Genomic DNA, 27877 nt, shown 5'->3' with positions numbered 1-27877 from the left:
TGGAGTGCAGTGGTGCGATCTTGGCTTACTGCAACCTCCACTTCCTGGGTTCAAGCGATTCTCCTGCCTCAGCCTCCTGAGTAGCTGGGACTACAAGCACAGGCCACCACACCCAGGTAATTTTTGTATTTTTAGTAGAGACAGTGTTTCACCATGTTGGCCAGGATGGTCTCAATCTCTTGACTTTGTGTTCCACCTGCCTTGGCTTCCCAAAGTGCTGAGATTACAGGTGTGAGCCACCACGCCTGACCTAAGTTATGTTTCTTATTAGCTAAACTTAATGACTACTAAGTGGCAGGCACTGTCTTTATGCTTCATATAAATAGTCTTAGATAACCTCAGGATAGATACTATTATATCTATTATATTTTATCCCTAAAACAAGTAAATCAAGATCACAAAATTAGGTAACAGATAAGGAGAATTCATTTCAGCAAAGGTTGTGCTATGTCTGAAGTAACAGCAATAACCCCTAGAACAGCAGGGACTCAGCTGACTGTATCTTCTGACTCTAAGACTAGTGGCATTAATAATTCCCTTCCGTCTGTCCTTTAACCTGAGTATAAATAACAATTTCACATGGAATTAGTGTTATTATTATCCAGAGGAATTAGGGGAGTTACTAGCAGAGGTCACAGAAATTCTTATTCCTTATATTTTCTCTGAGTTATGACATAGTGAAATGTTCCTGTTTGTAACTAATTTTCCTATTTCTTTGATGGTCATATCTGGATTTTCCCCAACAATTCTGATTCCAGACTTTCTGCCTATAACTCTCATAATCAAAGGCATGGTTTAGGGGAACTGCTCTAGAAGATATTCTCAAAAAATTGTAAAGCTACATGTTGACATGACATTGTAAAGATTAGGATAGAAAGATGTTAATGGAAACAGAGTGAAAGGAAACCGTGGGTCCTTAGGTATTTTATCCTAAGTTATGGACTTACGATGCAAGGCTGGTGTTGCTCATGAAGGTATACAGCCAATAAATTAGGAGAAAATAGAATCTAAAACATTCTTTCAAATGGCCAGGCAATTGCAATGAACAAGAACAAGGAAGGATCCTCTCCTCTTTCTTTCATAAGCACATCTCCTTTAATGCAAAAGGAAAGAACCAAAGTTTAATAAACCTAGTGATATTAAAGGTTTGACCAGAACAGCAAACTTTGTTTTAGAAGATGAAAATTTAATTACTTCTCTTGAAGTAAAACCCAAATATAAATGGAATTCTTTAACATATGTGCTCAATTAATCTATTTTAGATGAGATCAAATAATAAAAAAATTGATATTTCAATTTTCTCTGAGGAGAAAATATTAAAATAAGTTTACGCACACTGAATGTAAGAATGTTGAAGAAATTCCTCATTATATGTTGTGGAAGATTTAATGAAACTTGGTTAATGAATAGAAAGGTGTTTCAAATCATATACTTTTAATTTTGAAAAACAGTTCTGTCACAAAATTTTGATACTTAAGGTCTGTTGATATACTTGGCATAAATGAATTAACTTGGATGGTTATATAAATGTCAGGTAACACACTAAGATGGCTAGCTATTTTATGGTGACTTTGGAAAATTCCAAAAGCAAACGTTTGTCTCTTAAAAGTCAAGGGATTGTAATGCCAAAGCAAGGTCTCCAGGTCCTGAAAACATTCATCATTTTTCTCCTTGCAAAATGTCCCCAAAAGGAGACCATCCAAGAAAAATTACATAAACTTGGACTATAGCTTTTGTTTTTATAAATAAGACTAAAGTATTCCTAATTAAGAAATGAAAGATATGAATTTTCTAGGCTTTATATCTTAGGTTGCTCATTATTTTAGCTTCTCCAACCCAAGTCTATATTAATGTGCTTTTCTTTCTCCAGGGAGATAAAGAAGCTGAATTAGGGCTTCCCTTTTCCCCACTTTGTGATCGGAAGTCAACCATGGTGGCCCAGTCACAAATAGGTAATACTGATGATTTGTGGTGGCGGAAAGTGAGTGTGTGCTTGTCAGTTTTGAAATGTGTAAACCATGTTGTTTAAAGGGGTAACTTCCATGAAAACCTCACTCCATGTTCATGACACATTTGATTTTTAAATGGATCTCTATGGTGCTGAATAAGAATTATTGAAGCATTTTCACAAAATGAATTCAATAAAGTAACAGTAAATGTAATTGTTATCATGGTTCTAACCCTTTTACAAAATATAACATTGTCTTGTGTGGGAGACTATTTTATGTTATTTTATTGCTGATTACTGTTTTCTGTAATTTAATTCTTTAGACAGAGGTCAACTCAATGAAAATATTAGTGCACTTGTTCTATCACTAAGTTTCCATGGTATGCTTAATATAGTAGTGCACATTTCATTTGGAAAAATTTTCTCTCAGGACGTGAATAGATTAACCAACAACAGGAAATTTGCAAAATGATAATGCCCCCAACCACATTCATTCTTATCATCTGTATTTGGGTTGGGGACTTCAAGTCCAGTTCATTATTAAAACATATTATTGCTGTGTTGCATGACTCAAATACTTGTAATAATTATTCGCTGAACCAGCATTTTTGTTACTGAACAATACGATCAATAAACACAAGGATCACTTCTTACCTGTGTAGTTATGCTGCGGCACCACCCATCACAAAGCTTTGGGGCAGTCAGCTGTGGGAAAGCTGCGTGCTCCGACCTCTTCCCCTTCCCATCCATGTTTCAACAGCTGTTTTTCTAGAGACCATAACACAGGTGCCTATTCTTGCTTAGTAAGTGTAAATGTGGCAGGCTAAGGACCTGATGTGGCAAGCTACGAATGGAAGTTTCTGAGGCTTGTTGCTGTAATATAAATTGCAGCCATGTTAGTAAAGGTGACGCCCCAGTTGACAGTCTACACATCTCAGGCATTTAAGAACATAGACAGAACTGGCCGGACGCGGTGGCTCACACCTGTATTCCCAGAACTTTGGGAGGCCGAGGCGGGCAGATCACGAGTCAGGAAATCGAGACCATCCTGACTAACATGGTGAAACCCCATCTCTACTAAAAAATACAAAAAATTAGCCAGGCGTGGTGGCGGGCACCTGTAATCCCAGCTACTCGGGAGGCTGAGGCAAGAGAATCACTTGAACCCAGGAGGCAGAAGTTGCAGTGAGCCGAGATCGCGCCACTGCACTCCAGCCTGGGCGACAGAGTGAGACTCCTTCTCACACACACACACAAAAGAACATAGAACTTAAAATAGTACCCTGGGTGGTCAGTTAACACTGATTTAACATGAAGGCATCCATTAAAACTATTGAAGTTTTATTAAATTAAAAATGTGTCTTATTATACATTAAAAGTAATGCAGTTACTTGAAATGTGAATTACTTTTATCCAAGCATTGGATGGACAATCTTTAAATGTGCATACTTTACAGGACATTATCACTTAAGAAGCCCCCCTCCAGCTATTCTTCTTTATTCGGGTGGTAGTCCATTGCTCTCAGATGTGTTTCCAACAACAAATTCTTGACTTGAGGCACCCACAGCTGTCCTGGGATCTGGGATATTGCCATGTACACAGACCTTAGAATAGGTTGTTGTCTCCTCCTCTGCCTAAACACGGGATGGAAAATGCTTCCAGAGGACAATGCCCTTTTCTGTGTGTGTCATATTCTATCTTGACGAGTACTTTAAATGTAAAAGTCTTCATTCAATACTGACATCTCAAAGTGGTGGGATTAATGCTGTCTCCCAGAGATGTTACTTTTCTCTTCACTGATTTGACAGAACACACCCACATGCTGTGAACTAACACTTTACATCCAGAGAACAACAAACAGCCATTTGAAATATTAACACACTGGCAGAAAGCTCTGACTGATATAGTAAGAAACAAAAAGCAATTGTCGTCCTGTTACCTGAGAAAAACCTTCAATTACTTAATTTCTTTGGAGCTTAGATATGATTTCTTGTTAGTAAATAATGAAATCCAAAATGTACATGATGTGCTTTCAAAAAGGATAATGATCCCTGTTGATGAGAGAAAACTATAGTCACTATCATTGGATCTAAATTTATTGTTAGCAATAGTGTATTATTTAAGGCTGAATAGTAAATAGAAAAATCAATATATTTGAGTTAACAAGCTTAAATTGCGTCACTTCCATGGCTTCAAGTACTATTTTATAGAGCAGTTGAACCATCTCTAAAGATTGTTATTAGATTAAAACAATACAAAGGGTAAGCAGAACCAGTATTTTAGTTGATACTCGCTATCCCAGGATTGTGAGAGGCTCTTCATTATTTCTGATTTCAGAATTCAGGAAATTGTAACACTTGAATTTCTCTCTCTCTCTCTCTCTCTCTCTCTCTCTCTCTCTCTCTCTTCATTTTGGCTTTTGTAGGTTTCATCGATTTCATAGTAGAGCCAACATTTTCTCTTCTGACAGACTCAACAGAGAAAATTGTTATTCCTCTTATAGAGGAAGCCTCAAAAGCCGAAACTACTTCTTCCTATGTGGCAAGCAGGTATGATATTTTCTTTTTTGCATCATTTTTCATCTTTGTGATGTTTAGTAACCTTTTCCTTAATGATTATCTATATTTCTCACATCTAGGCAGAGAATTCTCACAAGAATTATTAGGGAGTATTGCCACCTAGTGGCTTTATATTATATTGCATCTGCCTTTGAGAACTGAAGTTTAATACACAAAATATGAAATACTAAGGTTTGTACTAAGGAGAATCCAGTGTGGGGTGGGAGAGAAAAGAGGTGAGCAGCTGCCACGTGCTCAGAACTTGTACTGACCATCTACTACCCTGCTTTTCTAGTCGGTTTTGTAAAGTTTTTCAGGTTTTCCTCGTTCACCCCATATCCTGATGGTGTTCTTTGGTTTGTTTGGTTGTTACTGTTAGCTCAACCACCATTGTGGGGTTACACATTGCTGATGCACTAAGACGACCAAATGCAAAAGGTTCCATGAGCGATGGGTCCTATTCCTCAGACTACTCCCTTGCAGCAGTGGACCTGAAGAGCTTCAAGAACAACCTGGTGGACATCATTCAGCAGAACAAAGAGAGGTGGAAAGAGTTAGCTGCACAAGGTAGTGTTGTTTATGAGGCTTTACTGCCATCTCGCTCTGTCTTCACTTCTCCTCTAAGAGTTTGAATTATTTCTTCTAGATTTCTTCTTCTAGAGAGTGTGTAAGCCCTTGATGGCATTTGGAATTTGGCTACTCTTTGATTATTCATGAGAAAGTTGGCTCATTTATTAGATAAAAAGAGGTTCTGGTTTGTTTGTGCCACATGGGCTGCAGATATGTGCATCAGTGGGTGGTGGCAAACTAGATACTGAAAGATGAGATAATGAAATGGTGACAAAACTTTGTGGTACAATATAGACTCCTGTGCTTTCGTAGAGGTGCTTTCCAGCCTGGATTTTACTTGGCAAGTAGCTTTTGTGTTGCATTAAAGGTGTTATCACTTCATGTCAGAGACTTGGGTGTGTTTTTTTCTGTTTCACTAAGTTGCTTTTTTGACTCAGAATTTTGACAAGAATTGGGGAAATCATTAGTAATCAACCACCACAGAAATCGAATGGGAAGGTAGCTATAGTTATTTCTGACATATTAGCTGCTTCAAATTAATTAGTCCATTTAGTAGGTTTGTGAGTCGGTATCCAAACAGTTATTATCTTTCGTGCAGGAATTAGCTTTTATATCCAGATCTGGCCTCTGCCTCTTCTCACACTCATTCCCACAGCTCTGCCTCCCTCATACACTACACTCCCTGCACAATGGCCTCTTGGAAGTTTAAAATACTCCAGGGTCTTTGTAGTTATTTTTTCAACCAGAAATTTTTTTCCTTGTGCTTTTTGCAGCTTTAGTATACTCAGGAATAAACTTATTTTTCTTAAAATGCATAATATAACATCAAAATAGAGTGTTAAATCACATTTATAGTCAGAGGAACACAGTATTGAAAAGTTTTCAATTATCCCAAAAGTCAACCATAAATATAACATGTTTCCAGTGAAAATTCCAATATATTTTTCATAGAATTTAACAAATTGATCCTAAAATCTATATAGTATTGCAAATAGCTAAGAATAGTCAAGACAATCCCGAAGGATAATAAAAGAGGAAAAGAGGAGCACTTGCCGTATATCAGAATTTACTCTTATACTGAAGTAATAAAGTCAGTGTGACTGTGATGCAGAGATAATAAGATGGGCCTCAGGAATAGATCAGAGAGCCAGAAATAACACATTAATTCCTGCAGAACTTGACAGATGACAGACACACACATTCATATATTCAATCTTTTATATGTTCTCACATATTTGCCATTATGATGTTCTTCATTTCTTCCTGTGTCTGAGCTACTATTTGGTGTCATTTCTCTTCACACTGGAGTATTGCCTTAAGTATTTTCTTATAACACAGTTATGCTGACAATTAGATTTTCTTAATCTGGGAATGTCTGTATCTTACTTTTATTTATGAATAATTTTACTTGATTTAGAATTGTTGAATGATTTTTTTTTTCTGTTAGCACTTTCAATGTGTCATTCTATTGCCTCTGGCTTCCGTAGTTTCTGATACAGTGTTGACCAAAAATAAATTGTATTGTTGCTGTACTGAGTCTTATTTTTTTCTTTCTGTTTTCTAGACTTTATTTTGACTTTCAGCAATTTGATGATGATATATCTAGGGTTTTTTTTTTTCAATATTCTACTTAGTGTTCATTGAGCTTCTTAAATGCATACATTAATAATTTGCATCAAATTTGGGAAGCTTTCTGCCATTTTGTTCAATGTTTTTCTTCTGCCTCTTTTTCTCTGTTCTCTCGTTCTGAAGATCCTGTTATGCGTAACTTAGGATTCTGGAAATTGTCCCAGATGCTCTGGATCTCTCTCAATTTCTTTAATTGTCCTTCCTTCTTTCCTTCCTTCCTTCCTTCCTTCTTCATTCATTTTTGATTGGCTGTTTTCTAATGATTTATCTTCAAGTTTACTGTTTCTTTCTCTGCCACCTCAATCCTACTGTTGATTTCACTGAATTAACTTTTTATCTCAGCTACTTTTTTTCAATTTTATTATTTCCATTTGCTTATTTTTTATAATGTCTATTTCTCTGTTGATATTTTATATTTTCATTCATTGTTAGCATATTTTCCTTTAATTCTTCAAAATTATTTTCTTTAATTTTAAAAACATATTTTAAAAACTTGTCTTGAATTTTTTTAGATCAATTTTAAAACTGACTATATAAATGGCCTCTCTATGGCTCTCTAATTTCTAGGATTTTTCTATGAAATCCTGCTGGTCTTCCATTTACCCCAACTTGCACCCCAACCTTAGCCTGGCAAAGCTTGGGACTTTTCCCATCTAGTCTAAGCAGATTCACCATTTTATGTTCAAGTAACCAGAATTACTTGCTTCTTTCCCATTCCAAGTTGATTCTATCACATCCAGCAGGAAGGTTGGCTTTTGCTTCCATTCCCAGGTCAGAGTTGGAGAGGAAGATGGAGGAATGGGAGTAACTTCAGGCAAGGAGGTCACAGGCTCCTGCAATTTTTACCTGAATGTCCAAGAATTTTTCAAGAATAAATGTTTCTCAAATTATTATGTCCCTTTGATTGATTTCCAGAGTCATTGAACAGTTGTTTTTATTAATGCTGTCTAGTTTTACACTCTTTTTTTAAGAAGAGAAAATACTCGACTTCTTTACATCACTATAGCAGGAAGTCTTCCTCTTCACCATAGGTTTTAAGAGAATTAAATGAATTTATTAATATAATTTGCTTAGAAGTGTCTAGAGTACTAAGTGCTATATGAGTTTGCTGTTATCACTATAACTATTATTTATTATGTTTCTGCCATGTGTTCTAGAAATAAGGGTTATAGGGCTATTATATAGTAACTAGGGGTATCCCTAATGCTGAGTTCTAAATCCAGCAAAACTATTCAGAAATAAAGAAAATTAAAGACATTACCAGATTAAGAAAATCAAATTACTATGGAAATTGGGGATACTTTCTCTATAATAAGCCAGTAAGGAAAAGCTTCACTGAGGAAGAAATAATTTAAATAAATACACAACGGAGGTTAGAAAGAGAACCATGGAGAGGTCTGGGAGGGTGGGGGGTAACAAATTTTTAAACAAAGGGATTGGCTAGCACATTATGTAGGAGACCGAGCTTGCCTGACATGCCAGAAACAATAAGAAGGGCAGTGAAGCAGGAAGAAATTGAACAAGTAGGAATAATGTAGGCGATGTGATGGGTGGGCAATGTGGTGCCTGACCTTTGGTTTTGGCTCAAGAAAGACAGGAAACCAAATGTAGAGTTTTGAGGAAAAAAAGTTGATTGATATGAACTGAGGTTTCAAAAGGATTACTCTGCTACAGAATGGAAAATATTCTTTTGTTTGGGTAGTAAAAATAGAAACAAGGAGATCAGAAAGAAGGCTGTTGTTCATAACCCAGGAGAAGTATGGGAACTTAGACCAGGTAGTAATGGTTGAGAGGGTGTATAATTTCTAGATACATAAAGACTGTGGCTTAAACCAGTATGCATGAGTAGAAGGAGGGTAAGCAAAAAGAGATTGGATTCTGGATATCCAGGTATTTTGAAAGCTGAACTGATAGGATTTGTTATCAGATTAGATGTAGGAAACAAAGTGAAGAGAAGAATCAAGAATGATGCCAGATTTTTTGGTTTTCTTACACATTACTTGTATATAGGTAAAATTATATAATCATTTCATGGAACAATTTGGCACTCTGTAGGAAATTTAAAGATGCATGTGCCATACTTCTTGACAATTTTACCTCTATATTTTTACCCCAGAGAGACTTTTGCGCATATGCATCAAAGACATGTCTAAAATATTCATAGCAGCATTGTTCACGAGTGCAAAATAAAGTGGAAAAAACAGTAAAATTGATTTATATACTATAGTATGTACATATTATGGAACAGCATAAAACTGTTAAAATTTAACTAATCACCAACAGGAATGAAAGACACAGTGTTGTGCAAAATAAGCAAACTGCTGGACTTTAGTAGGTGGTTTTCCTCTGACAGTGCGAAGGAGTCTGGGAGGTTTGGACTAAGCAAAATTCACCACAACGCAGCAAAGCGGCTGTGCCCAGCCTGCTTCTCTAGGTTCCTCCTCACTGGGCAGGGCATCTCTGCAGGAAATCCAGCAGCTCCAGCCAGGGGCTTACAGACAGGACTCTCAACTCCCTGGGACAGAGCACCTAAGGGGAGAGGAGGCTGCAGTTGCAGCTTCCACGGATTTAATCTTTCCTGTCTGCCGGCTCTGAAGAGAGCAGCTGACCCTAACAAGGGCGACTGTCTCAGCACAGTGCACCAGCTCTGCTAAGGGACAGACTGCTTCCTCAATCAGGTTCCAGACCTTGTGCCTCTTGACTGGGAGAGACCTCCCAACAGGGGTCAACAGACACCTCATCCAGGAGAGCTGAAGCTTCCAGAGGAAGGAGCAGACAGCAATCTTTGATGTTCTGCAACCTCCATTGGTGACAGGGTCTGAAGTGGACTCCCATCAAACTGCAGCAGACCTGCAGAAGAGGGATCTAACTGTTAGAAGAAAAACTAACAAACAGAAAGCAACAATAACAAAAGCATCAACAAAAATGACCTCCCACAAAACCCCATCCAAAGGTTATCAGCCTCAAAGATCAAAGGTAGATAAATCCAGTCATGAAGATGACCTGGAAGATGAGGAAGATGAGGAAGAAACAGTGCAAAAACGCTGAAAATTCCAAAGGCCAGAATGCCTCTTCTCCTCCAAATGATTGTGACACTGCTCCAGCAAGGACACAGAACTGGACAGAGAATGAGATGGGTTAATTGACAGAAGTAGGCTTCAGAAGATGGGTAATAACAAACTCTGCTGAGCTAAAGGAGCATGTTCTAACCCAATGCAAAGAAGCTAAGAACCTTGATAAAAGGTTACAGGAGCTGCTAACTAGAATAACCAGTTTAGAGAAGAACATAAATGACCTGATGGAGATGAAAAACACAGCACAAGAACATCGTGAAGCATATACAATTATCAATAGCTGAATAAATCAAGCAGAAGAAAAGACATCAGAGTTTGAAGATCATCTTGCTGAAATAAGGCATGCAGACAAGATTAGAGAAAAACTAATGAAAAGCAATGAACAAAACCTCTGAGAAATGTGGGACTGGGTGAAGAGACTGAAGCTGTGATTAATTGGAGTACCTGAAAGAGACTGGGAGAATGGAATCAAGTTGGAAAACACACTTCAGGATATTATCCAGGAGAACTTCCCCAACCTAGCAAGACAGGCCAACATTCAAATTCAGGAAATACAGAGAACACCACTAAGATACTCCATGAGAAGATCAACGCCAGGGCACATAATTATCAGATTCTCCAAGGTTGAAACATAGGAAAAAATGTTAAGGGCAGCCAGAGAAAAAGGTCAGGTCACCTATAAAAGGAAGCTCATCAGACTAACAGCAGATCTCTCAGCAGAAATCCTACAAGTCAGAAGAAAGTGGGAGCAATATACAATATTCAATATTCAGCAGTCTTAAAGATAAGAATTTTTCAACCCAGAATTTCATATCCAGTCAAATGAAGATTCACAGGAGAAGGAAAAATAAAATCCTTTGCAGACAAGCAAATACTAACGGATTTCACCACCACCAGGCCTCCCTTGAAAGAGCTCCTGAAGGAAGCACTAAATATAGAAAGGAAAAACCAGTATCAGTCACTGCAAAAACACACCAAAATATAAAGACCAACGACAGTAGGAAGAAACTACATCAACTAGTGTGCAAAATAACCAGCTAGTATCATGGCGACAGAATCAAATTCACATATAACAATATCAACCTTAAATGTAAATGGGCCAAATGCCCCAATTAAAAGACACAGACTGTCAAATTGGATAAAGAATCAAGACCCAATGGTGTGCTGTATTCAGGAGATCCATCTCATGTGCAAAGACACACATAACCTCAAAATAAAGGAATGGAGGAAAATTCACCAAGCAAAAGAAAGCAGGGGTTGCAATTCTAGTCTCTGATAAAACACACTTGAGGGCCAGCACAGTGGCTCACATCTGTAATCCCAGCACTTTGGGAGGCTGAGGCAGGTGGGTCACGAGGTCAGGAGATGGAGACCATCCTGGTCAACATGGTGAAACCCCAACTCTACTAAAAATACAAAAATTAGCTGGGCATGGTGGCGTGTGCCTGTAATCCCAGCTACTCAAGAGGTTGAGGCAGGAGAATCACTTGAACCTGGGAGGCGGAGCTTGCAATGAGCCAAGATTGAGGCTGCACTCCAGCCTGGTGACAGAGCAAGACTCCAACTCAAGAAAGAAAATAAAAAAATGGAAAACAGACTTGAAACCAACAAAGATCATAAAAGACAAAGAAGGCCATTACATAATGGTAAAGGGATCAATTCAACAAGAAGAGCTAACTATCCTAAATATATGTGAACCCAATACAGGAGCACCCAGATCACAAAACAAGTTCTTAGAGACCTATAAAGACACTTAGATTCCCACACAATAATAGTGGGAGACTTTAACAGCCCACTGTCAATATTAGACAGTTCAACGAGACAAAATTAACAAGGATATTCAGGACTTGAACTCAGCTCTGGATCAAGTGGACATAGTAGACATCTACCAAACTTTCCACCACAAATCAACAGAATATACATTCTTCTCAGTATTCTAAAATTGACCACACAATTGGAAGTAAAACACTTCTCAGCAAATGCAAAAGAACTTAAATAATAACAAACAGTCTCTCAGACCACAGTGGTATCAAATTAGAACTCAGGATTAAGAAACTCACCCAAAACCACACAACTACATGGAAATTGAACAACCTGCTCCTGAATGACTCCTGGGTAAATAATGAAATTAAGGCAGAAATCAAGAAGTTCTTTGAAACCAATGAGAATAAAGAAACAATGTACCAGAATCTCTGGGACACAGCTAAAACCGTATTAAGAGGGAAATTTATAGCACTAAATGCCCACATCAGAAAGCTAGAAAGATCTCAAATCAACACCCTAACGTCACAATTAAAAGAACTAGGAAAGCAAGAGCAATCAATTCAAAAGCTAGCAGAAGTCAATAAATAACTAAGATCAGAGTAGAACTGAAGGAGATAGAACATGAAAAACCCATCAAAAACACAATGAATCCAGGAGCTGCTTTTTCAAAAAAATTAAGAAAATAGGTAGACTGCTGGCTAGACTAATAAAGAAGAAAAGAGAGAAAAACAACATAGACATAATAAAAGATGATAAAGGGATATAACCACTGATCCCACAGAAATACAAACTACCATCAGAGAACACTCTAAACACCTCTGTGCAAACAAACTAGAAGAAATTGATAAATTTCCGGACACATATACTCTCCCAAGACTTAACCAGGAAGACTCGAAATCCTTGAACAGACCAAAAACAAGTTTTGAAATTGAGGCAGTAATTAATAGCCTACCAACCAGAAAAATCCCAGGACCAGATGGATTCACAGCCAAATTCTACCAAGGATACAAAGAGGAGCAGGTACCATTCCTTCTGAAACTATTCCAAACAATTGAAAAGCAGGGAATCCTCCCTAACTCATCTTATGAGGCCAGCATCATCCTATTACTAAAACCTGGCAGAGACACAACCAAAAAAAGAAAATTTCAGACGAATATTCCTGATGAACATCAATGCAAAAATCCTCAATAAAATACTGGCAAACTGAATCCAGCAGCACTTCAAAGAGCTTATCCACCATGATCAAGTCAGCTTTATCCCTGGGATGCAATAAACATAATCCATCACATAAACCGAACCAATGACAAAAACCACATGATTATCTCAATAGATGCAGAAAGGCGTTTTATAAAATTCAACATCCCTTCATGTTAAAAAACTCTCAATAAATTAGGTATTGGTAGAACATATTTCAAAATAATAAGAGCTATGTATGACAAACCCACAGCCAATATCATATTGAAGGGGCAAAAGCTGGAACCGTTCCCTTTGAAAACTGGCACAAGACAAGGATGCCCTCTCTCACCACTCCTATTCAACGTAGTCCTGGAAGTTCTGGCCAGGGCAATCAGGCAAGAGAAAGAAATAAAGTCTATTCAAATAGGAAGAGAGGAAGTCAAATTGTCTCTGTTTGCAGATGACATGATTCTATATTTGGAAAACCCCATCACCTCAGCCCCAAAACTCTTTAAGCTGATAAACAACTTCAATATAGTCTCGATATACAAAATAAATGTGTAAAAATTGCAAGCATTTATATACCCCAACAATAGACGAGGAGAGAGCCAAATCATGAATGAATGAACTCCCATTCACAATTGCTACAAAGAGAATAAAATGCCTAAAAATACAGCTAACGAGGGATGTGAAGGACCTGTTCAAGGAGAACTACAAACCATTCTTCAAGGAAAAAAGAGGACACAAACAAATGGAAAATCATACCATACTCATGGATAAGAAGAACCAATATCATGAAAATGGCCATACTGCCCAAAGGAATTTATAGATTCAATGCTATTTCCATCAAACTACCATTGACATTCTTCGCAGAATTAGAAAAAACTACTTTAAATTTCATACAGAACCAAAAAGGAGTCCATATAGCTAAGACAATCCTGAGCAAAAAGAACAAAGCTGGAGGCATCACATTACCTGACTTCAAACTATACTACAAGGCTACGGTAACCAAAACAGCATGGTACTGGTACCAAAACAAATATATAGACCAATGGAACAGAACAGAGACCTCAGAAATAACACCACACATCTACAACCATCTGATCGTCAACAATCCTTACAAAAACAAGCAATGGGAAAAGGATTTCCTATTTAATAAATGGTGCTGGGAAAACTGGCTAGCCATATACAGAAAACTGAAACTGAACTCTTTCCTTACACCTTATACAAAAATTAACTCAAGATGGATTAAGGACTTAAATGTAAAACCCAAAACCATAAAAATCCTGAAAGAAAACCTAGGCAATACCATTCAGGACATAGGCATGGGCAAAGACTTCATGACAAAAACACCAAAAGCAATTGCAACAAAAGCCAAAATTGACAAATGGGATGTAACTAAACTAAGGAGCTTCTGCATTGCGAAAGAAACTATCATCAGAGTGAATAGGCAACCTACAGAATGGGAGAAAATATTTGCAATCTACCCATCTAGCAAAGACATGGAATCAACCAAAATGCCCATCAATTATAGATTGGTTAAAGAAAATGTGGTACATATACACCATAGAATACTATGAAGCCATAAAAAAGAATGAGATCATATCTTTTGCAGGGACATGGATGAAGCTGGGAGCCATCATCCTCATCAAACTAACACAGGAACAGAAAATCAAACAACACATGTTCTCACTCATAGTGGGAATTGAACAGTGAGAACACATGGACACAGGGAGAGGAATAACACACACCAGGGCTTGTCAGGAGTGGGGGGCAGGGAGAGGGAGAACATTAGGACAAATACCTGATGCATGCAGGGCTTAAAACCTAGATGATGGGTTGATAGGTGCAGCAAATCACCATGGCACATGTATACCTACGTAACCTGCACATTCTGCATATATATCCCAGAACTTAAAGTAAAATTTTAAAAAGTAAGCAAACTGCTGAAATATAGCAAGATTCCATTTGTAGAAAGTTTAAAAACTAAAGAATAGGTTTTAGAATATGTATATGATAAAACTAAAGGACTTTTTTGAAATATTCAGAATGGTTCTAGGGAGTAGGATGAGTTTTTTATTGAGAAATAAGTAGAATTTTACTTCCTAGATTGGGCACTAGACACATAAAAGTTCATTTTATCATTATGATTATGTCTAACACATGTGCTTTATATATGCATATCTAATTCATTTATATACATGAAATATTGCATAAAAATTTTAAAATGATAAGCTATTAAAGTACGTCTACTGAAATAGTCATCAATTTTAAAGTCAGTGAGTATCAGATATTACCATTTTAATTTTCCAGTACCTACCACTTCTAGTCTTATATGCTGAAAATGAAAGTTTCTTTATTACAATTGCATTGAGATGAAAATAAGCAGGTCATATGATGTTTAAAGCTTTGGAATATTAATTAAGCATCCGGGCTTTGAAGAGAATTCCAGATGTTTGGTCATCATCTTTTTAACTCTTAAGCTATATTTCACAGATATCACAGAAACATCTCCCTAGTCCTAGAGCAGTGAGAGATTGTAGATGCTTAGGCTCCAAGGTATGAGGCTCCTGGGTCATCAATATACCAAAACTTTTTTAAAGAAGAATTTTATTCAGTAACTCTTCTATTAAGGAGCTTGGAAGATCTGTCTAAGAATGTTGTATGTAGACACATTTTTGACAAGGGGCTTTTCAAAAAGTAAAACAATGCTTTTCATCATCCCCCAACTGTTTCCTTTTTTGCTTAATTTTATCCACTTACGGTGAGGAAAATATTTTCATCAGTTCAGCATTTCTCAGCATCTTAAGTCTGCACCCTTTTCTGCACTGCTGAAGAGCTAACAGGAGATTTTAAGCAGGTGCATGGCTATTCTTCTAGTGAGGCAGGTGGAGGGCAATAATGAGAATTGTCCCTCCCTTCTATTTCCACCCATAAAGTCTCAGGAAAATCATGTAAGCTTTCTTGGCCTCAACATATGTAATTATGGAGATAATAACATTGGCCATAATGAAAGTTCACTACTCAAGGAAGCAGACACTCTCATGAATCCTTGACCATATTCTTGAAGATCTAAGAAGTTTGCTCCAGATTCTTGAAGATCTAAGAAGCAGCTTTGAGAGGAAGATACCTATGGAATTGAGGGAAAAATCAGAGCACTTTTGCTTATACTGGACCAGTAGGATGATAAATACCCCCTAATAACAAAGGAAATCATATACAGAAAAACAATGTCTAAATTTTATAGGGTCACATAAATGTAGCTCATTTTCATTAGTGGCCTGTATATATATATGTGTGTGTGTGTGTGTGTGTGTGTGTGTGTATGCATACACACAAAACATTCATATATGCAAGTTTATTATATATTTTACTGATAAAAAGAATGTATAACATATAATTTACAATAATAATAATAAAATATACAATACCCTTTATTGTAAATTTTATATAGCTGATTCTCAAAGAATGCTTTTTGTTGACTTTTGCCAAATTATTTTGTCCATAGTCATTTATGACTGCTACTGAAAAATGAGTATAGTTTAGAAATGAATGTTGGTTGATATTTCATTTATGCCAGAAGTATAGAACCAGGTGTGGTGGTGCCTACCTGCAATCCCAGTGACTACAGAGGCCAAGGCAGGAGGATCACTTGAGCCCAGGAGTTCCAAGATGCAGTGAGCCATGATTGCACCACTGTATTCCAGCCTAGGCAACAGAGTGAGATCCCGTCCCTGGAAAAAAAAATGTTAAAGGCCAGGCACAGTTACCCATGCTTACAATCCTAGTGCTTTGGGAGGCTGAGGCCAGAAGTTCAAGACCAGTCTGAGCACCACAGAGATACCCTGTCTCTAAAAATATGATGAAAGCATAGAAGACATAGGTCAGAACTTGACTTGTTCATCAAAAATGGAAACAGCTTCTTGGTCATTTGATTTGATACTGGTTTTGAATACTAGAAAAACTTTCTCAAATCATATGTTATTTATAATGTAATAGCTAAAGATACGATACATGTTTAAATTTAATCTCTATTTTAAACATTATCTCCATCATTTTAAACAATAATAAAACAATAAGTTAAGACTTGATCCATAACTTTTGATGATATCCATGGTGTAAACACTCCCATTGTGACCAGTTTCAAGCTATCAATATGATGTATCTGAGCGTGGAGCTGGGAAAAGATGTGCACATCATATATTTCCATCATACAGATATGGCAGACATATCAGGACATGTCTTAACCTCAAGACATAGATAACAGTACCATGCCTCAAAATAATTAGGCATAGTGAGTTTTACTGATAAACATTTATTATCTTTCTTTTAAATATAATTTAATTCTAAACTTATGTAATTTAATTTTTAATAATGAATGTCTTTAACAACCACCTTGCAAACATTCCTGAAAAGTAACAGTCCGATCTGATGAGCCTGTAGGGGCCAGCTGCACCACACTGCTGTCCACAAGGCCCTGTATGAGCCATGTCTGTCTCCAACTCCTTATCTGGCTTATTCAATTTCCCGTTTATCCTCCCCTCGCTGGCTTTTGTATCTACCCCAGCCACGTTAACCTCCACACTGTTTCCTTCTTGTCTTTCTTTCAACACATCAGGTATTTCCTGCTGTAGGAGTTTTTTACAGCATTTCTCTGTCAGAAACATTTTACCCCCAAATACTATGAGGCTGCTTCCCTGTCCTCCTTCAAGTCTAGCTTACATTGTAACCTTGTCAGCAAGGCTGGCAAAAAATTTCAAATTCCACCCACAGCCCTCCCTTGCCCTTCTGATTTCCTCCTCAAGTACTTTCCCATGGCATTTATTCCTGTCTAGCTTACAAATAGTTGACCTATTATGCTTCATTTTTATTATCTGTTTCACCCCCTTAAAAATAAGTTTCATTTAAAAAAGGATGTTTGTTTCTATCTCTGATGTATCCCAAGCTCTTTGAACAGAGACTGGCACGAAGTAGGAATTCAAATGATTATCTGCAGTAGGTGGGGAAGAAAGAGAGAGAAAGAGAGCAAGAGGGAGGCAGGGAGAGAGAGAGGAGGGGGTGGAGAAAGGAGGAGAAGGGAAGAAGGAAGGAGAGAGGTAGAAAATCTACCATCTAGACCCCAAAATACGAAATGCATGATCTTGCCATGCCCTTGGAGTCCTCTTGATGCCTTCTCTAATCATTTATTTCCATCTCTTCCACCCATGAGCTGATTACTATTTTGAATTTTGTGATAATCATTCTTTTTTTAAGCTGTTATCCCTCTTTGTATAATTTTAAACAATGTATAGTTTAGTTTTGTCTGTTTTAAAACAGTATAAATGGAACTGTGCCATATATATTCCTTTATGAATTGCTTTCCACTCAACAAGATGCTTTTTAAAATTTATCCGTGACAACACAAATGTTGTTCTGTTTCAGCAGGAATTTTTTGGATTTTGCAGAAAACGTGAGACAGGAAAAAAATCCAAATACTGCGTAAACATTTTTAAAATATTAGTATTTTGTTTAAGTCTGTACGTATCATATCCTTAGGCCACAAATCAGGTGCATAAATAATATACCTTTCATTATTTCTCTATGACCAAACATAGTTTCTAGCTATGTCCCCATGCTACCTGTTTGAAGAAAATAAAAGCTTATCATTTAAGTGTTCTGACTGAATCAGAGTAAGCCTGGTCAATCCAGTGTTTCTGAGCTCTCTTTCCTCCTTCTTTAGATGGTGTTGCAGTCCCTGGGGACTAGCGCCGTGGTATTAATGGATTTCGGATGAGCATCAGGTCCTTGCTTGACCTCTGGCCTCTCTCTCATCTTTCCAGACAGACAGCCCCCATTGGTTTTTGGCTTGTATTACCTTCTGACTCTGACCCCTTGCTTCCCCAGTGCAGGTCCCCACATCTTTGATTTCCACAGCTTTCTTGCTCTCTTTTATTCTCCTTCTCATTGTACTTCTCAGGGCTGAAGGACAGGCTGCTCTTCACATCACAGAGTCACTGGGGTTGACTGAATACTGCAGGCACTCTCTCAGGCTCTCCTGCCCTGACATTCTACACAGCCGCCCCTCCTCTATTCCTTGCATGCTGAGAACACCCACCTTGTTCAGAATGCTGGATAAGGGAACATGACAAAGATCTTCTCTAACCCCTGGATCCCTGACTTTTTCTCAGAATTCTTTCTTGCTTTCCTCTCGGAAATAACTCAAAAAGCACAGGGATGGCCAAATTCAGAGAGCAGGTCCCGTCTCAAAGACTATAACTGTCTAAGTCTCTTGAATCTTCCAACTCTTTTCTCCCTTATACCTTACTTTTGGTTTCATAGGGGGTGAAAAAAATGTCACTGGAAGGGTAAGGAGTTAAACTTTTCCCTCCTCCAATTTGAATGGCACCTTCATACCCCTTTTTGCTTCTCTTGGGGAAAACCTAGATCCATGTCCAGGGAGTGAGAAACCTGGATCCCCTCTGCAAGTATGGGTGGGAAGGTAGAACTTGATTAAGTATTTTCCAAAAACCTTTTAGCCATGCATGGATGTGGCTTTTGAATTTGAAGACAAAGGATAGATGCCTTTGTTTCTGGGGTAGCTTGGTAACAACCCCTGTGTCTCCTTGTCTAAATAGGCATGAGCCTGTGATAACAAACAAGTAGAAACAAAACCAGATCAGCTAATAATTCACAGTATCAGCTCATCAAGACACACAATAAGCTTTTGCAGTTGTTTCAGGAGAGAAGTGAAAAACAATGTGTGATTACTAAATTAAGTGTATTTAAAATACTATTATTCAAAGAACATTTATCAAGTATGTTTCATCACTTTACAGAAAAATGATTAGAAGCTTATTTTTTCTTTTATAATTTCTTTTAATTTATTGTAATTTCTATAAATTATTATAATTTAATTATATAATTTTAATTATAATTAATTATAATTTCTTATAATTTCTTTTAATTAAGTGATTCAATGTGATGGAACTGAATCATGTGATACAAATTAAATGCATAATTTTATATCCATTGAGGTTAATAATGTCAAAGACATATTTCAGGAGGAAACTGAGCAACAAAAGAGACATTTTTTATCACGGGGAAATCCGAATAAAAGAACAAAGCTGGAGGCATCATGCTACCTGACTTCAAACTATACTACAAGGCTACAATAATCACAACAGCATGAAACTGGTACCAAAACAGATATATAGACCAATGGAACAGCACAGAGGCCTCAGAAATAACGCCACACACCTACAAACATCTGATCTTTGACAACCCTCACAAAAGCAATAGGGAAAGGATTCCTTATTTAATAAATGGTGTTGGGAAAACTGGCTAGTCATATGCAGAAAACTGAAACTGGACCCCTTCCTTACACTTTATACAAAACTAAAGAGCTTCTGCATAGCAAAAGAAACTATCATCAAAAGAAACTACCATCAGAGTGAACAGACAACCTACAGAATGGGAGAAAATTTTTGCAATCTATCCATCTGACAAAGGGTTAATATCCAGAATCTATAAAGAACTTAAACAAATTTACAAACAAACAAACAAACAGCCCCATCAAAAAGTGGGTGAAGGATGCGAACAGACACTTTTCAAAGGAAGACATTTATGTGGCCAACAAACAGATGAAAAAAAGCTCATCGTCACTGGTCGTTAGAGAAACACAAACCAAAACCACAATGAGATACCATCTCACACCAGTTAGAATGGTGATCATTAAAAAATCAGGAAACAACAGATACTAGAGAGGATGTGGAGAAATAGGAATGCTTTTACACTGTTGGTGGGAGTGTAAATTAGTTCAATCATTGTGGAAGACAGTGTGGTGATTCCTCAAGGATCTAGAACTAGAAACACCATTTGACCCAGCATTCCCATTACTGGGTATGTATCCAAAGGGTTATAAATCATTCTACTATAAAGACACATGCATATGTATGTTTATTATATCACTGTTCACAATAGCAAAGACTTGGAACCAACCCAAATGCCCATCAATGATAAACTGGATAAAGAAAATGTGGCACATATACTCAATGGAATACTATGCAGCCATTAAAAAGGTTGAGTTCATGTCCTTTGCAGGGACTTGGATGAAGCTGGAGACCATCATTCTCAGCAAACTAACACAGGAACAGAAAACCAAATACAGCATGTTATCACTCATAAGTGGAAGTTGAACAATGAGAACACATGGATACAGGGAAGGGAACATCATACACCAGGGCCTGTCAGAGGGTGGTGGGCTAGGGGAGGGATAGCATTAAGAGAAATACCTAATGTAGATGACAGGTTGATGGGTGCAGCAAATCACCATGGCAAGTGTATACTTCTGTAACAAACCTACACATTCTGCACATGTATCCCAGAACTTAAAGTATAATAAAAATAAAATAAATATAAAACAAATGAGACAACCTGTTCTGTTTTATGCAAGGTGTAGAACAATCTTAAGGTGTTAATTGAATTATGTAAACTATTTCTTCCAAGAAAATACTTAAAGGATTATAAAAGCCAGCTTAAAAACTTGAGGATTGTAACAGAGTATAAATAGTGAATTTGCCCTTCTTTTTGTACAGTGTGTAATGTAGAGAACTTTTAAAATAAATGCAAGAAACAGTTGTCTTACCCTCCCCTAATTGACTCAGAGTTTCTCTTGCTCCTTCTGAAAAGTATCACAGTTTGAATCAGGCCGAGTCTTCCTTTTGCTTTCAGTGCATGTGAAAAAGTTGTTATTGGAATAATAAATAAGTAATCAATCTGAGTACCGCCTTTATATTCCTCCTTTGCTTCTCTGTGAAAAACTTAGGTCTGTGTCCATGGACGTCATCAGGAAATAAGGCTGAATGGCTTCTGGCTCCATTCCCAAGCTCTGATTCTGTGGACACTTAGAGAGGCTTTTTCAGTGAATATTTTCTAATCACGTTTAGTACTGCTAGATAACAAGCTGCTCAGGGAGAATGAATAGCAGTGTTAGACTTGGCACCCCACCCAGTTACAGAGCAGTGACTCTCAAAGACCTACATTCCCCTGTGGTATTTATCTGTAGTTTTTATCTCATGTGTCTCTGTGAGCTTTCTGAGCACATTTTTTTTCTATTTGCCAGCAATGCCTATTAGTACTCACCAGTGGGCCTCACTCTTCCACATCTGTTGCTTAGAGAAAGTAAAAATTGATTTTTTGAAAGTAACGAAAACATGTCAATGTTGCTTTATATTGAATTACTTTAAAAAGTTGTGTTTATAAGGCATGTGTTCATAAAATATTTGCTATTCCTTTCCACTATCTTTTTAATTCAATCAAAACCCTTCATGTAAAGCCTACTTCGCTTTACATTATAACTTCTAAGTTCCCAGGACTGAATCCTAAGCAATTCTGAGAGAATATACGTGTACATTTTAGATTTCAAAAGGGACAAATAATCAAACAGAGAAAAACAAAGTCTTTCAGAAATAAAAACTAGAGCTTGCTATCATTCTCTAATTATGGTTCAAAATGTAATTAGAAGTTTAAATGAGATCATGTTAGTAATTTTATATTTTTTAAATTATTAGTAAATTAAATGAATTATTATATTATACATTTCCTTTATTGTTCCTATTTCCAATTTAACTTCTTCAGCTTCATCTTCAGATCATGTTCTACATCATGTTAGCAGTACAATAGAGCAGGAGTATGCATTTGATAGAGTGGAACTTTCAGAAGATAAGAATCATGAAGTTCTAAGAAGCGATATTCAGTCACTTAACCCTAGAAGAGCTTAAATAATTGTTTGAATGGTGAGTGTGTGCTTGTGTGTTATCCATTCATTCACTCATTCTTTTATTACAAAGGTATAACTCAATAGTTTTCAACCTGGGCAGCCTATCAGCATCATCTGGACTACTGTTTTTTAAAGTTCAACATGACCTTTCTCCAGTTCACAGAGGAAGGTCCAGGTAGAACACTTTTGTGCATTTAAATCAGTGCAACAGGACATGTAGGGGAACAGCAGGAAATATCAGCTCATGGTCAGGACAAGCCAAGTACAGATCTAAATCTGAGCCAGCTTCACCTTGGCAGGATGAAGTCAGGAAATGGCAATGGGAACCTTTGTAGTTATATCCATCTAGGGATAGGACAGTTCCATTGTATCTATCCTGCATGATATCTATATCTTGGTTCATACTGCTGTACCCTGGAATGTTTGCTCTCTACTCCTGGGAAGACCAGTGGACAAGGTCATGACTGGTCCTGGAACATAAGGTTACTCTTCACACAACTTGAAGTCTAGCTACGCCTATGTTTTCCTATGTCTCCCTTTGGTTTTGTTCTTCCCTCCTCATAGAATGCTCTTCCTGGGCCCCCTCCTCCATTCTGCTTATTAAAATCCTACCTGTTTTCCAAGATTCAATTAAAATGCCATCTTCTCCAAGAAGCCTATCACTTAGTTTTATAAACATAGCTATCTCTTTCATACTGTAGTGTAGTTAGACTGCTTATCATATTCTACCTTGCATTCTCAAAATAAGAAGTGAGAAATGCATTTGCAGGAGGCCTACCCAAATTAGAGTTCTAGTAAGAGAGTGGAGCTGGACAGGACATTTAACTACACATGGCTTATCGAGGTTCTGGCATTCTGCTTTGGGTGCATGCACCATTTCTCTATGCAATGAGAGCCACTGTGTATTATGAGATATGATTGGAGTATGTTTCAAATGTAAAAACTATGGATTTTGACAAAAGGTTGAGAACCACTAATCAAGTCATTACAAAAATATTTATAGAGACCCCCTATGTACCAGTGCAAACAAATGCCTATCACCTTTTTTTCTTGAGAGCAGAAGTCAAGAGGTGCTCAGCATCAGATTTCTGGTGCCTCCTACTCAGGGCTAGGTGAGAGCTCTGTCAATGTTAATTAGAGGAAAGTTGGTTCCACTTAGTGGAAGTCTGATGTTAATGGTGAGTCCACATAAATGAAATAGTATTACCCACTATTTGGTACTATGTTTTTGTTTGTTAGCTAAATGACCTTAAAAATCTAATAAATCACAAAAGGGCAGACTGAATGTAAGGGTTGTTCCCCAAAAGTTTCTGCTCATGTTTTATGTCTGCATTTGCTATGTTTTCTGATACCTCAAACCTAGTCACTTGCTCTAATTGTACTTTGCAATATAAGTAATGCACGCAAGAGTGCATGGGAGTTTTGTGGCTTCTGAAAACTCTGGGACAAGAAGTATGGAAATTTGGGAAGTAGAGGTAATAATGGGGAAGGGAGTATTGGGTTGGATGTTGCACTGTCGAACAGAGATGATAGGGCAGAGTAAGCTAAAGTCTTTGGGTACAAGGTATGGAACAGCTCTCAGAGACAGTTCTCTCATTCTGGTGCTGCTCTCATCTAATAGGAGTTTGATGTGTGACCAGAATTTGACTGGGTTCATGTGTAATGTTCACACCAAGGACAGGCTCAAGACTTTGTCATATATCCCCAATAACTGGCCCAGCTCCAAGTACTAAAAGTACTTCCAAATTATTGAAAGCTCTGTTGTCTTAACCTTACACCTTGAAGAACAGAAATCCCTTCTTTTGTCACCACTCTTCTCTTCTCTCTCCAAAACCTATAGGTTTCTGTTCCTCTTGATTTCAGGTCTCTGTCCATCTCTCTTCTCATTCTGCTTCTAAAATACTCCCAATTTTTCAGAACAATTTAGTTCTGGTCTAAAGATTAATCAATTCAACAAAGCAAAAGCCTGATGGTTTCCCTAAAATGACATCTATAATTCTTCAAACAAAAATCATGTACCCTACATAATATGCAATGCTGCATATTGTCTGGGTTGATCATGATTTGTCTGTTATTTTCAACTTCATTAGAATTTCTAAAAATATTAATTTCCTCATTACCCTCAGGACATTTTTCAAAATCTTAATCACTGTACCTATGACCTACATTTGTAATTAGAAAATATCACATGAGTTATTGAGTTAGATGGTTGCTTTTCTTTTTTAACATTTTATGGTTTATTTAAATTATGTTTTTGCTAGAAAAGCTCATAAATTTTCTCAGTAGGAAACAAAAAAATGGGAATAGGTTTTATATCACTGGTTAAAATATTTAAAATCAAAACTAGGAGTGTTTTTCACTAGAAGTAAAAGAAACATTTAAAATTGATGGGAAAGTATTAACATTATTAAAAGATCAAATGTGCCTTATGATTAGCATAGTATTTTAATATATTATGATAGTTCACCAATTAAACTTTATATATTGTTTATATTCTTAAAATGCAATATTGTGTATTATGTATTGTAAATGATCTTTGTAATTATGTTGGTGTTAATGCCAAGTCAAATGTAGATTCATATTATACTAACTACATGTTTATGTTCCAGGAAATATACTGAGTTTTATTACAGTCACTATCCCGTTTAGTCAGACAAATAACCCCACAATTTAGATATTATCATATCTAAATCCAAGGTGAGAACTGAGGTCTAAGGCAGTGAAGTAAGTCTCCATCACAGGTGTATACAAGTATTACAAATGAATCTAACTTTCTCATTTCTTTTCACGGTTTCATATAGCACACAGAAAATTCTATGGTATAGCTACATGGTAGGAGTAAAGACAGAAAGAGGAAAGAATTTCCTGTGAAGCCTTACCCAAAGACTAGCATAATTGCTTCATCAAATCTACTTCTGTTTAATCTTAGCACAATTTATCCAATGGGCTTACACATGTGCTCATAAGATTAGTTATATCTCACAGATATTTTTATTTTTAAAAGTTGAAAATTATGAAATTGGGAGTGAAATTTTATATCATTTATTTATTCACCCATTGGTCATCTATACAAAAAAAAATTACAGCTAACTGTACAAGAAAAGAATTTTAGTCTGACAAAAGTGAAGCTCACTCAGAGAACCTAAATTATTTGCCTAACATCACAAAATTAATTTTTGAAAAGGTGAGGCTTTTCATCTATTTTGCTCAAATTCAAAAACAGTAACCTGTATCATGTTCTATAAGTTAATTATGATGGGTTGGTTTAGTTAAATTCTCTAAACTTCCCTCCAGAGCAAAAAGTGTGCTCCGAATCTACTGATGGAAGGATTCTGACAGCAGCAGAACTTAAGGATATTTTAAGTGATATTGTGTGTGTGAGTCTATGTGTGTGTATGAAAAAGAGAGAGAGGGAGAATGTGTGTGTGTGTGTGTGTGTGTGTGTGTGTGTGTGTGTGTGTGCCCCATCCACTGTATTTGCATGGATGACAAAAGTAAGAAAGAAGGTAGAAGGAGCATGCCTGCATTCCCATAGAGATTATTAGCTGGCTTGGTGATGATAAAATGTTTTCCCAAGAGTGGCAGGACTAGGACAAGAAAGGATCTGGGTTGGCAGGAAGATGAGTTATCAGATGATGTACTCTATACTAAATTTATGAGTAGGGGTGGTCTGTGAAGCTCAACTGTCTTGAAGTAACTCTGAGATGTTTGCTCATAGTTAGATATAGTCAGGATATTAGAAGTTAATTCCAGAAGATTCCACTAATCCTTTTCATCCAAGGTATGCATTTTGTCCCTCCCATTTGTTTAACGGGAACCCGAGCAGATGGTCCTTATTGAGTATTATAGATTTTTTTCTTTCTCTGTGTCATATCTCATTGTTATGATTAACAATTTTAGCCAATACTGTCTTTACTATTATTTTACTTGTATCACTCAGAGCTTATGACATTTGTTGTGTTGATGCACAAAATCTATGCCACATTTGTGTGCAAATAAATAAATATAATTCTTATGGTGTAACTTTCAGCATTTATGTTTCAGTATGCTTTTTTCAATGTACAATATTCTTTCTTTAAAAGTGTATTTCCCTAACTCTACTAAACTGGAAATGGAATCAATATAAAGTCTGGTAAATAGTAAAGAGAAGAAACCTAATTTCAATGAGTTTAGGATTGTTCTAAAACCCACATGTAGCCAAAATTGTCCTTCTATAGCTCATCTTAATGCTTATGAGTTTACCAAATCCTTATGAGTTAAAGAAATTATTTATGATTTTTATATTAAATTACAAAAAATTAAGATTATATTGGGAATGATTATAACTTGTCAGATACACACACATACACATATATACATACACACAAGACTTAATAATTTTCTTGATGCCTTTTCAGGAGATTAAGGAATGATAGAGCACAATTCCACCTGAAAATCATGTTATAACCTATGTGACAGCATTAGCCCTTCCAGGTCTGTAATTCAATCAGAAACTTTATTGTTGTTAGCATATTTCAACATTTTTTAAATAGGAGAAATATATTTTCTGTGGATAAAGGAAAAAGAAACATGATTTTATTCTATTTTATTTTGAAAATAAATCACAGATAGAATATCATTTCTTTACATAATAAAATTCTACATCCAAGTATTTGCATACTATTTGTTAGCAGACAATATTAATAGGTTTCAAGATAATCTCTCATTAGATTCTGAGAGTGTCTGCTCTAGTTGATGATAACTAGAGTTGGACTCTATAGGAATCCAGGCAATAATTCAAGTAGAGTAAAAAGTAAGTTGAATTATAAAAAAATGAATCATCTTAAGATCACCACTGATGGAATAAAAGTTTCAATAGCAAAAGCAAAGTATATTAAAAATTAAGGAAAATATGTCAACTATGTTTCTCTTCATAATTTTACCACAGTAATTTTTTACAATCATGGCTGATTATAAATGGGTATTACATTTTTTTCACAACTTCTTTACAGCATTTTCTCTAAATTATTAAAATAAGTACCCTTTTTTTTTTCCAGAAGCAAGAACCAGTTCACAGAAGTGTGAGTTTATCCATCAGTAAACACCTTTAAGTAAAACCTCATGCAAAAGGTGGCAGCTCTAATTTGACCAAAAGGCTTGGCGATTTTGATATGCTTGCTGGAAATCTACCTTGCCCTGTGTGAGAAAGGGAATCCATTTTTGCAGATTGCTCAATAAGCATCATGAGCCATATAAATAACAGCTGTAAACTCCTTAATTCACCGGGCTCAACCACTATCGAACAGATTCATCTAGTGGCTACATCAGCACCTTGTGCTTTCAAATATCTGTTTCAATGGGATTTTGTGGCATTTGTCTTTACCGAGTGCCAATAAATTTTCTTTGAGCAACTAACTGCTAA

General features: G+C 36.6%; 1 protein-coding gene across 6 annotated transcripts in view; it reads left to right on the top strand.

Moving 5' to 3' along the window:
- The window catches only part of PDE1A (phosphodiesterase 1A), a 401882-nt gene that overhangs the window by 345765 nt on the left and 28240 nt on the right, over nucleotides 1-27877 (top strand). For 3 of the 6 annotated variants that reach the window (XM_028830525.2, XM_028830528.2, NM_001257584.1), the window contains 3 exon segments: nucleotides 1871-1952; nucleotides 4374-4497; nucleotides 4886-5073. In XM_028830525.2, the coding sequence (XP_028686358.1) occupies nucleotides 1871-1952; nucleotides 4374-4497; nucleotides 4886-5073 (394 nt within the window). 6 annotated transcript variants of the gene reach the window in all.

This window comes from Macaca mulatta, chromosome 12, assembly GCF_049350105.2.
Source record: "Macaca mulatta isolate MMU2019108-1 chromosome 12, T2T-MMU8v2.0, whole genome shotgun sequence".
NCBI lineage: Eukaryota > Metazoa > Chordata > Mammalia > Primates > Cercopithecidae > Macaca > Macaca mulatta.
This window is presented reverse-complemented; position numbering and strand designations above follow the sequence as displayed.